Source organism: Falco naumanni, chromosome 16, assembly GCF_017639655.2.
Source record: "Falco naumanni isolate bFalNau1 chromosome 16, bFalNau1.pat, whole genome shotgun sequence".
NCBI lineage: Eukaryota > Metazoa > Chordata > Aves > Falconiformes > Falconidae > Falco > Falco naumanni.
Genome location: NC_054069.1, coordinates 2,619,648 through 2,635,973, shown reverse-complemented (window position 1 = coordinate 2,635,973; position 16,326 = coordinate 2,619,648). Strand labels below are relative to the sequence as shown.

At 53.6% G+C, this 16,326-nt stretch overlaps 1 protein-coding gene across 2 annotated transcripts in view; it reads left to right on the top strand.

The window, feature by feature from the left end:
* The window catches only part of KIRREL3 (kirre like nephrin family adhesion molecule 3), a 341,828-nt gene that overhangs the window by 302,221 nt on the left and 23,281 nt on the right, over positions 1-16,326 (top strand). For both annotated transcript variants that reach the window (XM_040616226.1, XM_040616225.1), the window contains exons 8-10: positions 11,035-11,183; positions 11,590-11,717; positions 14,497-14,623. In XM_040616226.1, coding sequence (XP_040472160.1) covers positions 11,035-11,183; positions 11,590-11,717; positions 14,497-14,623 — 404 coding nt within the window. The remainder of the gene's footprint in view (positions 1-11,034; positions 11,184-11,589; positions 11,718-14,496; positions 14,624-16,326) is intronic.

Genomic DNA, 16,326 nt, shown 5'->3' with positions numbered 1-16,326 from the left:
AGGCCTTCAGCTCTGTTTGAGGTTTTTCTGCTTTCATGCCAGAGGGTGGGTGACGTGACCAGGGCCAAGCCAGGTGCGATGATGAGGAGTGTGCAAGGAGCACCCAGGATGGGGAGGGGGGTTGCACCCACAGGGGTTGCACCCACCTCAGTCCCGCAGATGCTTTGCTAAAGGATTTCACTTCTAGATTCCCGGTTTGCTCCTTTATTGCAGATTTCAGGGGCTAGAGCGGGGTTTAAATGCAGGACAAAGTTGTCAGCATCTGCTTCTCTCCCTGACAGCGCCTCCACTCCGGTGAACAAGCGGTGATTTGGTGATTGCAGTCGGCATCGGTTCTTGTCCATGTGACTCCTTCCCCAAGCAGCCTCCTTGGAAATGTCTCTGCTTGAAAGAGCTGCCGGGACAGCTACAAAATGTTGGCCAACGTGCATGGCATGAGCACAGGAAAACCCAGCGGACACCTGGCACCCCCAAATCAACCCCTTGGGTCCCGCTTGCCCTCCAGGAACACGCGTCCTGGCGATTTCCCCAGTACACGTGACTGGTGTTGGGCACTGGCGGTTGGAGGGCTCATCCTGCCACGTGTTGGTGTGCGGATCCGCTGCTGAGCTCGGGCCAGCGTCGCCCAGGCTTGCTCAGCTGGGAGGTCAGGCTGGATTCCTTGGGAAGCAGCACATCTAGGGGAAGGCAAGGGAGAAGTTGGCGGAGGCTGGGCTGGGGCAGTTTCTAGCAGGGAAGCCTTTCCTCCATGAACCTGGGTGACGTTGGTAGCTGCGGCGAGGACGTGCTGGGCATCCTGAGCCTCCTCTCTGCCTGCTCTGAAGGTGTCTTGGCTACTTGTGTGGTGTAGACAGCACCCAGCCTGGCAAAGCCCATCCCAGAAAGGCTCGGAAGGGATTCTGGTCTCCTCCAGCATCAGATCACAGAGTAACTCTGTTAACTTCAAGTCTCGAAGTTATCCTTGGGTTTCTCTTCCTATGCAATCTCCTTGGAAGCTGTTGGCAGATATTAAAGCAGAGGAGAAACACAAGCTGTTGTCTCTGGATTAGGAGACCATTTGTCTGTAAAGCATCAAGCGATGCTCATTGCTCAGCTCCGCTTTGCTATTGAAGTGTGTAATTAAGGACTTAATGGTTTTTACTTTTGGAGACTTTTTTTTTTTTTTTTTTTTTGGAAAAAAATGCTGTTTCTTGTCGTTTTATACAGAAGTTGATAGATAATCTCAAAGCTCTTACAGGTCAGTGTGGAACCAGTGTGCAGCCCCGTTCGATTCTTTTCTCGCGATGTGGCTGAGAAGAGCAGCGCTGTGGCCAGGGTGGCCTCGGGGGATGCAAGAGGCTTGGCCAGGAATAGTGACTTGAGTCCCTTGAGTTTGGGGAGGGAGGGAGGGATGGCTGGATTGATGGATGGCTGAATTCCGTACCGAAAAGACGAACAGATCTTTTGGTGAACTTGTGATTTTATTCTGCTTCACCTTTTCTGTTGCCGGCGTATTCGCGTTAGCGTGGAGGGACTGCGTCTGGGGGTATGTCACTTATTATTCCTCCTTATGAATTGCCAGATCCCCCAGTGACTCACAGTTCAGCCAGCAGGACCCCGTGTTGCATTACACAGAAATCGCTGCCCTTGGCATCTTCTGCAAGAAGATTCCCACATAATTAGGACTCAGCCCGCCTCCACCTGGGGTGCACGCCTGCAAGCACAGTGGCCTCCATTGATAATCCTAACGCGAATCATTTGATCTAGACACAGTTCTGCCCTGAATAATTAACTCTTCTGGCAGGACCGGCCAAGGAACCTGCCAGAGAAGGAGCTGTGCCTCACACCAACCTGAGGACGTGCCAAAATGCAGACAGATAGAGCCTAAAAACGCTGGGATGGCAACAGCAGCTTCAGGGGGAGGGAAGGGCTTGAGGAGGACGCGGTGAGTTTGGGCAGAGCTGGGGCTGGAAAGCCGGAGGGAGCTGCCTCAGGCTGCGTCCAAAGCGGCGAGCGTTGCGTGGCAGTTTGGCACATCCAAGGTTGGTTCTCCAAGAGTTAATACAAACCACCCCGAGGTCCGTCCAAGGTCAGCCTGGTGCCTGCTGAAGCCCTCAGAGATCAAAACACCAAGCCCTTGCAAACATCCCCAAATCAAGCCCAGGTCAAAACCTCGGAGGAGCTTTGGGAGTCACCCAGGAATGAGCAAACCCTTGGAAAAGCCCCCACCACCCCACAGCCCTCTGGCCATGCCTGAACGCCCACCGTGCCCATCATTTCTGCCCTGAAGCCTGCAGATTTGGGAGCTTCAGTGATCTGAAACGTGCAGTCCCAGCCCACCACCAGCTTCCAGATCCCTCTGGCAGCAGGTTTCTTATGCTGATGAAGAGCTGGGGTTTGCTGTCTCCATTTACCACTGTTTGGGTGGGTGGTTTTTTTCTGCAAACTGCACGTCGAGGTGTAAAGTTGCAAAGGCCACAAGCACAGCTGATTATTTTTAGGTGAAAAATAGGAGCTGTAGCAGAGGGAAAGGCGAGTTCAAACAGCTTCACAGCCCGGATTCACTCTGCATTAAGCAGGAGGATAAACACAGCGGAGAATTAGCGCTTCGACATGCCAGCATCCATAAATCTGGCTAAAGAAATTCTGCTACGGGGGTGGAGTGGGGTAGAAAGACCCCAGAAAGGACTAATGCCGTTAAATGATTTGAGGAAACACAACCCACGTGATGAAATTGGATTACCCGATCCGCGCAAGAAATAATAGTGAAACTATTAGTCATGTCTATTGTGTGGTGGGATAAGTCAAGACGATGTAGGCAGGAGAAATGAAATGCAGCATCGCTGCCGAAGGGGTAGAATCCCCACGGGAGAAGTGACACCTCCAAGCTCATCCAGCTCTAGGGGATGACTCACATCCCCAGTATTTCCTCAGGATAAGCAGTTTTGGCAGCTGGCTGTTGTAGCCTGCTTCTTCAGACCCGTCTGAATGGTTTTAAACTTCCAGTGCACCTAGAAAAATCAGGAATGTAGCATTCGTAATTTTACTTGGGGAAAAAAAAAAAAAGGAAAATTTTCACGTGATCCCGTGACTCTGGGGCCAAGGACTTAAGGAGGGGAGAGGAGTTACTGCAAAAGAGGGTGGACTTGTGAAAGGAGAGGGACACAAAAGCATCTGTCGTGGCAAGAGAAGTGCCCAAAGAGGCATTAGTGGGGACAGGATTGGTGCACAGCCCTCTCACGTGAGGGGGTGGAGGAGGAGGGGGGGGTTAAACAGCAGGATTAATAGAGCGCCAGGTCTAAAGCGTCTGCATTTTGTTTTGATCTGTCAAGAAAACAGCTCCATTTGCAGAAGGAATCGCCTAGCCCATGAAGTTTTGTGCTTTTCCTTTGAAATAGTAATGGCTTTTCCATCAGCGTGTCTCCTCTTTCCTTCCAGGGGGGGTGAGCATCCTCACCAGCCCCTTGTGCGGGGAGCAGCCGGGGGGCACGTGGGGCTGTACTTTGGCCAACACCTCCCTGTTGCAAAAGCCAGCATCCCTAGTCCTCCTCGCCAGGAGGATCGGCCAGCTGAGCAGGTGGTCCAGCATGGGATGAGGGATGAGCATCCCTACTTGGCCCTTGTGCGGGGGGCATGGGGGGGCTGTACTTTGGCCAACACCTCCCCGTTGCAAAAGCCAGCATCCCTAGTCCTCCTCGCCAGGAGCGATATCGACAAGCTGTGCAGGTGGTCCAGCATGGGATGAGCATCCTTACCACCCCCTTGTGCAGGGAGCAGCTGGGGGGCATGGGGGGGCTGTACTTTGGCCAACACCTCCCCGTTGCAAAAGCCAGCATCCCTAGTCCTCCTCGCCAGGAGGATATCAGCAAGCTGGGCAGGTGGTCCAGCATGGGATGCACGTGCATGGGGCAGGTATTATTCCTCCCCATCCCCTGGCCAAGCCACCCCTGGGGTCTGTGGCCACCTTGCACAGAGCTCCACCAGCTGCAAACCCCAGCCCTGCCGGTCCCGGGGCTGCGGTGCGTAACATTACGCCATTGATTATTTGCACGGCTCGTCAGCCAGCTTTAACTATTTACAACGGTTGATCAGTCAAGTCATTGACAAGCTAACAGCTTTGTTTGCTTCTTCCTCTCCGCTCCTGCGGCCAATTTGTTCTGATCATTGTGCTAAGCAAAAGGCTATTTTGATTGTTTTCTCACCAAAAATGAACCGCAGCTCGTACAGGCTGTACCAGTGACACGGCTTTAATTGCGACATCTGGGAGAGAGAAACCTTCTCACCCCGGTTCTTCCAAGCTCCCGTGCCATGGGCAGCACAAACCTCACCTCAGGGCGTTCCTGTCCATCCCTGCTCCAGTACTCTGATGCTTTCCGGAGAGCTGGATTCCCATCGCACACCTTCAGGTGTGGTTTGGGGAGCTCGAAGTAGCCCTCACTGATTTTTCCCACCCATGGGACCTGCTGATGGCAAGGAGGAGATGAAAACCTGTGCACTGAGGACAGGCACCTCCCTTAAAGCCTGTGGGCTGATGAGCAATCAGGCTCATTGCTGGCCTCCTGGCTTGGTGGGGGAGGGGGGAACGCCAAAGCTGAGATTAGAGAGGAAATCAAGCCAGAGTTTTCTCCTGCACAGCAAAGTGTTATTATTATCATCAAATCCCCAGAGTGTTTAAAAACAATCAAAACCCAGTAGCAGCAACTGGTGCATCGGAGCGAGCGCAATCAGGCACCAAACACGTCCTTGTCAGAGATTCAAATCTGAACTCTTGCAATTTGGAAAAGGTTGCAGTCTTTCTCGCTCTTTGTTTGTTTCTGAAGAAAAGCCACAAGGGGACATTAAAAAAAAAAAAAAATAGTCAGGAAGAGATGAGCAAAGCTGTCATCTCTGCTCCAAGGTGCAGCATCGCCACCCTTAGGACCTGGGGTTCACTTTGTGATGGAGCCGAGATGCCAGGACGGAGAGGTTTGGGAAGAGGCCGTGGCTGCAGCAGCCGTGCATGGATGGAGGTTTGTCAGGACGGGAGCTGGAGGCTTGGAAGCCTTCCCTTGAGTATGGTGGGTGCCATCATCTTTGCTCCCCCCACCCGCCTGCTCAAGGGCCATCCAGCCATCAGTGAGGATGCTCAGCGCTTTGTTCCGCACCCTGCCCTCCTGAACTTGATTGAACCCCAAGCTGGAAGGCTCAGCTTCATCCTTTAGATGGTGGAGAGTTTACCTATTGCCTGCCCTGCCTGATAAATGAACTCACAGCTTCGGCACGGAGGGAGGACAGCAGACATGCAGCTGAGAAACCTCAGAGGACCCACACATCTTCATTAGGGAGGGAGCCAACAGGAGGAGTAACCCCATAGATCTCCCTTATGGAAATTTACTCTTAATAAAGAAATAATTTGGACGATGCATCACGCCAGAGCCACGCAGTGGGGTAGGGTGACACCGCTCGGGCTCTGTTGCTTGCTCAGTCCTGTCTCACAAGACTGTCCCACACCAGAGATGCTCTGCAAACGTGGAGCTGCCAGCACAAGCCATCCACTGTCCTTGGCCACCTCGGGCCTCCAAGGGATGCCAGCACATCATCCATGAAACACCATCCTTCTCCATCAGCTCCTCTGTGTGGAGGATGCCAGGGATACGGGGGCAGCAGAGGGATGCAGGGTGGTGCTGGCAGCATCCTGCTGGCAGCCGTCACACACGGGGACAGCTCTTGTCTGAGGATGAGAGGGGACTGCCACACTACGGCACTAGGAGTTGAAGGTACTGCTGGTAATAAAGCAACAAAAGCCATTCTCTGAGCAATTTGTAGCAATTAATAGCCATTCCCAGGAATGAAATGTTAATTAATTCACTCCCTGAGCCATGCATTTATTTAAGGTATTTGTGGGTGTTCTTGGTACTTTTATTAAGCAATTAAAATGCGTCCAAGAAAATATTTATCTATTTTAAGTCATTCTTAGTAAACACAATTTATATGGCAAGCAACCACTTTTTTTTTTTTTTTTTTTTTTGCATTGTTAATTAAAAATTACGATACACTCCGCTTCCCTGGGTGATACAGCCAATCTGCCTGGAGGTCTGGTTCAAGGAGCACGCGTGCTGCTGGCAACTGCAAAAAAAACCTCCCTAGGAGCCTGCAGGATAGATTTAGGTAGTGCAGGATGGATTTAAGTAGTGCTTGAGGGGACATGGTAGAGTTCAGCGAGCCCCAGCGCGCCTGTGCTGGGGGGGTGGGCACTTGTGATGCCCTCCAGTTGTTCCTGTGCCACTGGGAGATGCTGGAGAGAGCCGTGGCCTGGTGAGGAGCTTTATAAAGAAGAGTACGTACGAGCCCTACAGCCTTTCCAGGGCTGTAAAGTAAATAGCTTGTTCACGCAGGCTGTTTGTTGAAGAATTACAAGTCCTTGTACCGCAGACAGAGGAATTTATTTGTTACAGCAATCTTGGGCAGCACTCAGACAGATGAAGTGCTTGCTAGCGATGCTCCTCTATGTACCGATGCTCTACAGGGTGGGTTATGCTCTTGTTGCAGTTAGCTCTGCATGGGCTCTGCGAGCCTGGAAGCCCAGCCAGAAACGGGATCCCTGGGGAGAAGGGATGGAGCTGCTGGGTAAAAAGCCCTCGTGCAGAAGGAGACCTGGCTGAGCATCTGCCACTGAGACCCTGGGAGGAAACTTCATCCTGGTTTCCAGCAGGTTTCCATCGGAAAAACCAGAGTGGGTCACTGAAGAAACACTGACATCTGGAAAGCAAGACAAAGCCGCGACGTTGCTTGTGAGCTGGCGTATCCCACACTGTCCTTTCTTATTTGCTTGCGTGTACTCTTACTGGGAAGCAATCAATGGAGCAGAAAGCTGCTACTTCCCTGGAGAGCATCTCCTTGGAAAAGTCCTCTCCTCCCTCTTATCAAGTGTTAAAAGGACCCAGTACAGGTTGAGTTGGTTTTTTCATTCTTTAATCGCTGGCTTTTCAGTGCTGTCTATAATAACCCCTTTGAAGTTCAGATCAAAATACCCATTTCCTGGTTGAAATTTGTTTTCCTCCATCACCTGGGCCGATGCAATTTCCAGAAGATACTGAATGGGGAGGCATCGGGCACTCCCTCCAGAGAGGCCAGAGGAAACCGAGGGCAGGTTAGAAATATGGGAAAGGAAATCACAAAACGAAACGCAGCTCAGAAGGGAAGAAATGCGCGTCTGGGGAAGCAGCCTGAGATGGAGCTGGGTGGAGAGAAGGGAAGATGAGCAAATGTGCCGAGCCGGAGGGGCTGAGGGACAGCAGCAGACGGATGCTGGGCCTGCATTGGCCATATGACGTGGGATAGTGGGGAGAGGTGGTGAATTTGGAGCTGGATCTTGAGAAGGTGCCTGTCGGTGGTAGAGAGCAGGCAGTGAAGGCACCTCATGGCGATGCTGCCACTGTCACCCTGTAGGGACCATCCAAGGAGCGCAGGAGGCTGGCACGGGTCCCCTGGCATCCCCTCTGCCCTGCTAACCTTCAGCGTGGAGACCCCGAGGGAATCACAGGGAGAGATCCTTTGGGCAGGATCCCCAAGGGAAGACCCTCGCCTGGGGCAGGCTCAGCATGGGGAGGGGGGCACGGCGATGCTGTGCTCCCCCTGCACAGACCTGTCCCTGCAACCCCTGCAGTATGCTTTGGCTTCGGTGGAAAACCAGCAGCAAAAAAAAAAATGATGGGTGAGTGTGCAGCTAAGTCATACGAGGAGAGACTAGAGGAGGTAAATTTATATAGTCTGGAAAAGACCCTGGGCGACACGTTTGCGATCTATAAATACCTTCAAGGTAACAATATAAATGAAAGAAGCCCCTGCTCTCAAGGGTGGTAGGACAAGGAGCGCTGGCTGGGAGCCAGGCTGGATGTAATAAGGCTGGTGAGACATGAGGAAGAAATCATGAAGAGCCAAAGCGGTGGAGGTGGTGGCTGGGGCTGCAGGAGCATCCTCCGCATCTGCTCAGCTCGGTTTTATTCATATTCTGTTTATAAATAATTACTGAAAGGTTAATAGGTGAGGAAGGCATGTTACGGGCTTGTTAAAAACTTGAGTAACTTGCCTTCTGGCTGTCCACAAGCACATCACGGGAAGCTTTACAAGAGGGTTATCAGCTGTCGTTATTAAAAACCAATTTGACATTATAAAAGATCTATACTGCTTGTTCAGCCACATTGATTTAGCGGTGTTAAGCCTTGGAAAACTGGAGCGAGAACCTTGATCTCTGCTGAAGCACGAAAAATTGCTGTTTGTGACACATCTCTGCGCTCGGGAAATCCAGTTTTGCGGAAGCGATGGGTTTTGAACAAACAGATAAAGCGCCGTGCCACGGTTGTTGGGGTCTGTTTTCCCAAGCTGCTGCAAAGACAAACAACTCTCGGAAACCTTGACCTCCGTTTCACTTTCCTTTGCAAGGTTCAGGAGGATCTGGAGCCCACCTCCGGGCACTGGTCCAGCTGGTTTCCAAGCCCTGAGCCCTCCACATCCCCGCTGGGAGCAGGAGCTGCAGGCAGGCTGCAAGGACATGACCCAGGGAGCTCACAAGTCACTTTTATCCTCATTTTGAAACCTCTTTCTTGTCCTTTGAGGAGCAGGGAAGGTGGTTTTGTGCAAAATAACCAGGAAAGTGTCAGGCACAAGAGAAGCACTGGGTTCCCCCAGGGTTTTGGTGCCGGGCTCACCCCGTCCCATTCCTGCTGCAAGGAAGCGTCTTCATGTGGCTGGTGCCTCCTTTGAGCACCTGAGCAGCAGGATGAGACCCTTCAGAGGCTGGAAATCTGCTCGTGGCTTGGAGCCTTTATGGGGACAGAGTTGCCAAAGGAGCTTAACAGAGCAGGAATACTCCTGGCAAAAAGCACAGGGCGTTGCCACGTTCACCGGCTGGAGTCGCCCTGTCCCTGTAGCTCTCTGCTTTCTTTCCTTGCTTTCTTTCATCAGAACTTGCTGAGCTGTGGCTTCAGGAGGCAACAAGGATGTGTCTCCTCCACCCCACAACCTGTGCAAAGCTTCAGGGACGAGATGTCCGAGCTCTGCCGCATGCCCCCAGCTCTCTCCTGCCACAGCCCAGGGAGCAAGGAGCATCCCCAAGGGCCAAGCTGCTGCCAGGGGGCTGGCGGTTGCTCTCTGTGATGGGCAGTGTCATTCCTGCGGCACGGAGGCAGCAGGGCAAGGCAGATCCCATCAGGAAGCCGGGAAGAGAGATGCTGAGGTGAGTCTTGCTGGCTGACCTCTTCCAAGCCCCTTGGCTTGGGTTGCAGTTCCCTGTGGAAGGAGAAAGGCATCACCAAAGCGTCACGGACCATTCAGTCCTTCGGAGGAGCACCTGGAAGGCGTCGCTTGTGCTCGTTTTTCCATACGAGGCACCTCCCTCGTTGACACACCAAGCGCAGCCCTAGGAATAAAAGCGGCGTCTCCTGATTAATTATTGAAGGGGGAGTCCGGGGAGGAAGGGAGGGAAAGGAAGCTGAAGTGGCCAGTCAGCATCTGTTAGAGGTGCAAAGATAAATGAACTGCGAGAGCAGACAAGTGCATACAAATCAGCTCACATCTGCACCGCTAATACATCTCTTTCAAAACGCTTGTGTCATCAGCTGGTGGGTGAAGCCTCCCAGGTCAGCTGTCCTGATTCAGTTAGGTTCACGTTAGCGGGCGCCGGGGGAATTGGCTCTAGCAGCGCTGTCAGAGTGTTTCCCAGCCTGCCGGGGATGGGCATTTCGCTCTTGCTCCAGCCCTATGGAGGCACTTGGAGAAGCCTCCTGTGCCTGCAGACCCTCTGAATGAGTTCGCTGTAGCCCCAGTCATCCTTCGTTGCTTTTAGGGCAGCAGAATCTGGCATTAAACCAAGGGGAACCCGTAGCAGAGCGGTGGGGGTGAGAAATAAAGGCAGGAGCAGGAGATCCATGGGAGGACCGTGAGCAGATGCTGTTCTCCTGGAGGGGGACAGCTTTCCCAAAACCACCCCACCGACCCCACGTGGGAAGCAGCCTCCGTGGCTCATCTCTGCAGCGCAAATCCAGCACCCAGTGCCTGCATCTTTCCTCAACCCAAACATCCCAACCCATCCAGCACGGAGGAGGGCAGCCCCAAGACAACAGGAGCAGAGAAGCCTCAGGGAAATCCTCTTCCCTCTAATTTCCCTGTCAGTTGTTGTGGGGAGGGAGGGGGGGGGTTGTCTATTTCCCACCCACCCCCCGCCCCAGGCTGCTGCCTGTGCTTTCTTTCCTTTCCCCCAAAGAGCGGCTGGAGTTTCACACCGCCTGACAGCATCTCCTGTCTTTCCCACCCGTTCCAGAGTGGCAGGTTGCCAGATGGTGCCCCATTAGGTCACATTTGCTCATTGTTTGGCAAACAGCGGCTTAATTCAAGTGCTGAGTTGACAGCTTGTTCTCCAAGACAATTTGCAAGTTGCAGTGTTGCAAATGCCAGCTTGGCTTTTCAGGGTGATGTTATTTCAGCTGCCTTAAAGGGATAAAGTTCTTTCTGATTGGGGAAAAAAAAATAAAAAGAAGAAGAAAAAGAAAAAGAAGAAAAAAAAAAAAAAAAGAAGAAGAAAAGGGTGAAAGTTGGGCGGGGGAGGCGGGGGGGAGCCAAAAAGGTTTCTAGTGGTTTTGATGTGGAAGGACCAGCAGGCATTCAGAAAGGGGCTGCTCTCCTGGCACTGTGGTGGTTCCACATCAGCAGAGGCTCTCCATGTCCCCTCCCTCCTGGCACTGAGGTCTTCCACCACCCCCACCCCCCACAGTCCCTGGCTTTCACAGGGAAATAGCAGGTTTGGTTTATTTTGGCAAGGTTTCACTAGGGGTATACGTCCCCATCACTTTGATGTCTCCTCTCCAAAGCCTGTGGTTATAATCCCTGCATCCCTGGGGAAGCGGACGATGCTGAGGACAAGTGCATGTCCCTCCCAAAGTCAAGGGCAGCAGCAGGCACCCTGTGGTGTGCCACCCCCCCAGCACTATGCCCCTGGGGTGGCAGTCTCCACCATCCCACGCACGTCAATGGCAAGCGACACAAAACAGCACCACGGTGATGCTCTTTCTTCTTCAACAGGTGGGCAAAAAAAGGCCAGGTTATAAAAGAAGCATCCGGTGACTTCTACGAAACCATTGTGGACCACACCTTCTTCTTTGAGCCCGTCTCCTGCGAGGTCACCAATGCGCTGGGCAGCACAAACATCAGCAGGACCGTGGACGTCTACTGTGAGTAACGTGTTAGCTTGAGGCTGGCTTCCCAGGGCTAAGCAGGGCCAGCAGAGCTGCTGGAAAGGAGTGGAAAGGGGACATGGCTAGATCTGACTTGCCCAGGGTGACCAGGACCTGCTGGGCTCTCTTGTAGCTCAGCCTCTGTGAGTGCTCTGATGGTGGGACCCATGATTTCCTCCGGCTTTAGGAGCACACAGCTCATGGTGGCTGTCCTTGGGGACCTGGTCATTCTGCAGCAGGCACCTGCCTCAGGCTTTTCTTTATTTGGGGGTCTTCCATGGCTGGGACCCATAGGTCCATCAAGAGCTACCGCTGCTCCCTCTGACACGGTGGTGTCTTTGGTTTGAGGGTTTCTGGTAGACACAGCCCATCACTGGGAGTAACTCCAGTCTCCGCTGTGCAGTTGGACCCAGGATGGCGACAGAACCACAGTCCCTCCTCGTTGACCTGGGCTCAGACGCGGTCTTCAACTGTGCCTGGACTGGGAACCCATCTCTCACCATCGTCTGGATGAAGCGAGGCTCAGGCGTGGTAAGAATCGCTGCTGGGCTAGCGGGGAAGGGCACGTTCAGGGCGTGAGCTGCTGCATGATGCTCTCCATGGAGCAAAACCTGTGGGCTGGGAGCTCCTGGATGGACAGATGCCGGACCTACGAGGCTCCTCCAGATGCAGGGGACAACGTGGCATTGCAGAGCCGTGGCTCCCAGGCTGCAGGTCTGCCAGGCTGCGGTGACTGTCCCCACTTAGCCCAGAGAAGTGCGTTAAGCAGCAAAGGCTTTATCGCCTTTGTCATATTTTGGATGGAAGCGCGTGTGCATCCAGGCATTGGGATGGCAGGCTGGAAAATGGAGCTGTGTGCTAGCTGGAGTCCCATTTGGGAGAGGCAAAGGGGAAATGAGACTGCCAAAAATCAGTGCTGTCAGTGCCGTGGAGGAACCGAGGCAGCAGGTTGTCCCCCCACTGCCTTGTCGAGCCCTAGCAGAGCCATCATCCAGAGCACACGCAGCTCCTGCCCACAGGAGTCGTTTGCAAAGCAGTGCTAATAGAGGGAGAATTGATTCCCATGATGATGGGCATCGGGGATGAACAGAGGCCAGAGCATCACTTAACCTCTCGCCGACGGGTAGCTCTGCTGCAAATTGCCTGCGTGTGGTCCGTGCTGGGATGGGCTTTTCTGGCCTCCAGGATGTGAGCTCGCATCCCAGCACCTTCACTCCAGCTCGCCTCCGCTGCAGCTGGAGCCTGCTCAAGGCGGGGGGACCCTGGGTCTGGCCCCGCAGACTTCTCCACATCTCTTTTGTCCTGGAAAGGGTAAGGAGCTTTGCAAATAATCATGGCTCAGTCAGCCCAGGGAGGCACGAGATGCCCTGATCCCCTCTTTACACACGGGAGGGCTGAGCCAAGCCATGTCAAGCTGAGACGTGAAGGCACACGCAGTTTTGGGTTTGAAAAGCATCTTTCAGCTTGATCTGGGCAGACGTGGCCTGAAGTCGCTTGAGGCTGGGCATTCTTGGGAGCTGGACTCTCCCAGGAGCGAGCTGAGCCATCCGAGCTGTGATCCTCACCTCTGCTCCCCAGGCAGACACGGAGGAGGGGAGCGCACGCTGAGCCATTAACTGCTGGGGTGTTTTGTCCCAGCCATAATGACCTCGGCGCAGGCCATCTCCTGGGACATAATTATAGACTCGGGAGAGCTGATGGCTCGAATCAGCTAAGGAATCCCAGTGGGTCAATAATCCCTGGGTGGTTTCCCATCCCACGGCTGCAGTTGTTGTTTCTCAGGGTTATTATCGTTCCAGGCAACGCTTTCACACCATAGACTGCTATTTCATTTTCTCAAAACCACTGGAGTGTGCAGGGTGGCTGAAAGGAGCCGTGCACGGTGAGGATGAGGGCTTCTGACCCTCACGGTCCATGATGTCCACAAGCATCACGGCTCGCCTCGGCTAGCGGGCAGCAGGCGAGCAGAGCAGAGCAGAGCAGCCTTCTCCCTTTTCATTTGGCTCCCTCTGGCTGACTCGTGCTGGCTGGGAGCATCCCTGGGCTCAGGACATCCCCACCGGCCGGTTTAACCCAGCAGAGATGCTTGGCTTGGGTCAGCGGAGCTGCATCCGTCCTTCCAGGGGGATGCCAGCAAGGGGATGCTGCTTTGGAAAGCCATCAGCGCCCAGCCGTCCCAGTGGGATGCGGGGTCAGGGCTGCTTTGTTGCCAGCCCCTCCACTTTCAGAGCCAGGTCAGGGTCCCACAGGATTGCCGCTTTTCCTCCTGCTTTCCCAGAAGGAAACAAATCAGAGACCGAGGAGCAGGTGAGGACAAGTAAGCAGAGGCATTTGCCTGGATGTCTTTGTAATTGATGCTAAAACAGTGGGTTTAAAAGGGATCTGAAACTCCGTGCCTCTGCTTCGTGCCAGGGTAGGGGTGAGACCCCCCCATCTTCTTGCTACAGGGAGACCCAGATCCGTGTCCAGGCTTTACATGGGCACTAATTCCCGGATATATCAGCTGTGGGAAGGAGAAGAGGTGTGGGGTGGCCCCAGCCTGCAAAATCCTGGGGGAGAGAGCCGAGGGCAACCAGCAGGAATCAGCCCCCCGACACGCATTTCCAGCGCAGAAACGCATTGCTCCAAAAACCACTCTTTGTTTTAGACTTGCCACGGGTTTTTTTTAAATACCACCAGTGCTGGGATTCTGCTGACAGCCTCGGCCACATCCCTCTGCTTCAGCAATTTTGAAGGTTTAATAAAGCTGCTAATTGCACTGCTGGGGCAGGAGGGCAGCGTAGTTAGTAGCCGCGTCGCAGTAGGGGTGGGCTTACCAAAAGCGGCTGGGATTTCCCCGGCTATCCAGACCCGGTTCCCAGCGGTCTGCCCGCTCTCCAGGTTGGTCTCCCACCACTTCTGGGTCTGAAATCCCTGAGTCAATCCTGGCAGCCTCCCCTGCCCCCACGAATGTGGAAATGCAAGTGTGGAGCGTGGTCCTCTCCAAGGCTTTTCTGCTCCAGGTTGCAAGGGAGCTGTGTCATTGCAGCCACCATCATTTTTTCTCTTGCATCTTGAATTTCTTGCAACACTGGACTTGGTAAAAATTCAGATGAATAGGAACAGGACTTGTATTTTCCACACACACACACAAACTGGGTCATTTTTTTATTCTGTGGTTAACAGCGGTAAGTGGTATTCCCGTGCCATCTAAGACTTTGGGCTCATCCACTTGTTTATTTCTGGGTTGCTCTGGAGCTTGTAACACGTGTCTCTTGTTCAGCCTCTCATCACCCCCCCACCCTGAAAGCAACCCCCTCCTCTTTTCCAGGTCCTGAGCAATGAGAACAAGCTGACCCTGAAATCTGTCCGCCAGGAAGATGCTGGGAAATACGTGTGCCGAGCCGTGGTGCCGCGAGTCGGTGCGGGGGAACGGGAGGTGACGCTCACCGTCAACGGTACCTCTCGCTTTCCTATCGCTCTTCTGTCCTGCCGTCGCATTGCTTTACTCCCGTTGCTCTGACACCTCACGCTGCCGAAATATCTCCTCGGATATTTGCTTTCAGAGCAAATCCCACCCACAGCTGGAGCAGGGAGGGTCCTGCCCTGCAGGCAATAGGAGTAAATTGGATTTTGCACTCATTTGCCTAGAGATGCATGGGTTAAAAGCAAAAAAAGACCAACCCAACATTATCTAAGACCCGCGTGGTTCCTTATTATCAACAGGGGTTTGTTGAGTGGTTGGGAGCTGGCGTCTTTAAATCTTTAATAGATTTATCTTGCAAAACGCTTGCAAGGTTGGAGAGCACTGTTGTCTCTGTTGTACAGCCAGAGAGCTGGGAATTGAGCCTGGATCCGAAAGCAGCAGCCTAATCGCTCTTTCAGAGCCCATGTGAGGATACCTGTGAGAGGCAGCAGGGCTATATAGCTCCTCCATGGCTGCTGGGGGCTCACCCAGCACGGTGTCAGGATGTGGCCCAGCCCCACACCCAAGCTCAGGAGCTGGGAAGCACTCCGGAGCCCTGGAATTTAATGATGACCTGGCCAGGACCCCGCAGCAGCTGGTAACAACTCTCAGCCTCAACACGGAAGGGAAAGAGCCAGGTGGACTGCAGATAGTGTAAACAGAGTATGAATTTTGCATTGTCTCTCACCTGCATGACAAACTGTGGCAGGCTTCAGTGTCCCCTCGCTGTCACAAAAAGGAGGAAACGAGCAGGGAAACAACACAGGTGGCAGCAAGCGTTAATTATAAATGAAGATAATGCAGGTGGGTAGATGCCCCATCCCTGGAAACATTCAAGGTCAGGTTGGATGGGGCTCTGAGCAACCTGATCTAGTTGAAGATGGCCCTGTTCATCGCCGGGGGCTTGGACTAGGTGACCTTTAAATGTCCCTTCCAACCCAAACTGTTCTACAATTCTGTACCGCCAGGAAGGGAAGCCAAGGGCAACGCAGCAGGGGACTGAAAACCAACCGCTCCCTTGACTTCAGCTCAGCTCCTCGGAGCCTGCACGCTCCTTCCCTGGCAGCTGCTGGGTTTTAATTACAATTAAACTGGCTGGTGGAAAACAAAGCAACAAATTAGCACAAACAAAGAACCTGCTCCTTTCCTGACACCTACCAGGCACGCGGCTGCCTTGAGCAGAGAGCAAAGCACTCGGCAGGCTGGGGGCCGTTCGGAGCGTGCACACGGAAAAGTTGCTCTCCGGAGCTTTGCAGCTCACACCGCTGAGCTTTTCACCTCGCAGAGCTGATGGGGGAGCACACGAAATCCGTGCCCTGAGGTTCGCTGCTCAGCTTTTGAGCATCTCCCGGGAGCCGGCTGCCTGCTGCATCCCATCCCACTAGGATGTGCTGCTGCCTGGGGGGCTCCACTGCTGCGGTTTGGTGCAACTCCAAGGTAGCAACGCTGGGACGAGCCAGCACGGGAGCTGGACCCTACACCAAGGGAGAATCCCACACCTCCGTCGAGGTGGTCTCCTGACCCTCCAAGCTAGGAGAGCCAAGGCGGGCAAGCCCCAGAACAGCATCCCTGGGTCCAACAACTGCTGAGCACCAGGGCTTGGAGCCCATCCTGCAGCTGGACCAGCTCCCCAGCTCCGGAGCACAGCGTGGTGTATCTAATCCAGCTAATGAATTCTGCTGAAAGTCTTTTCTA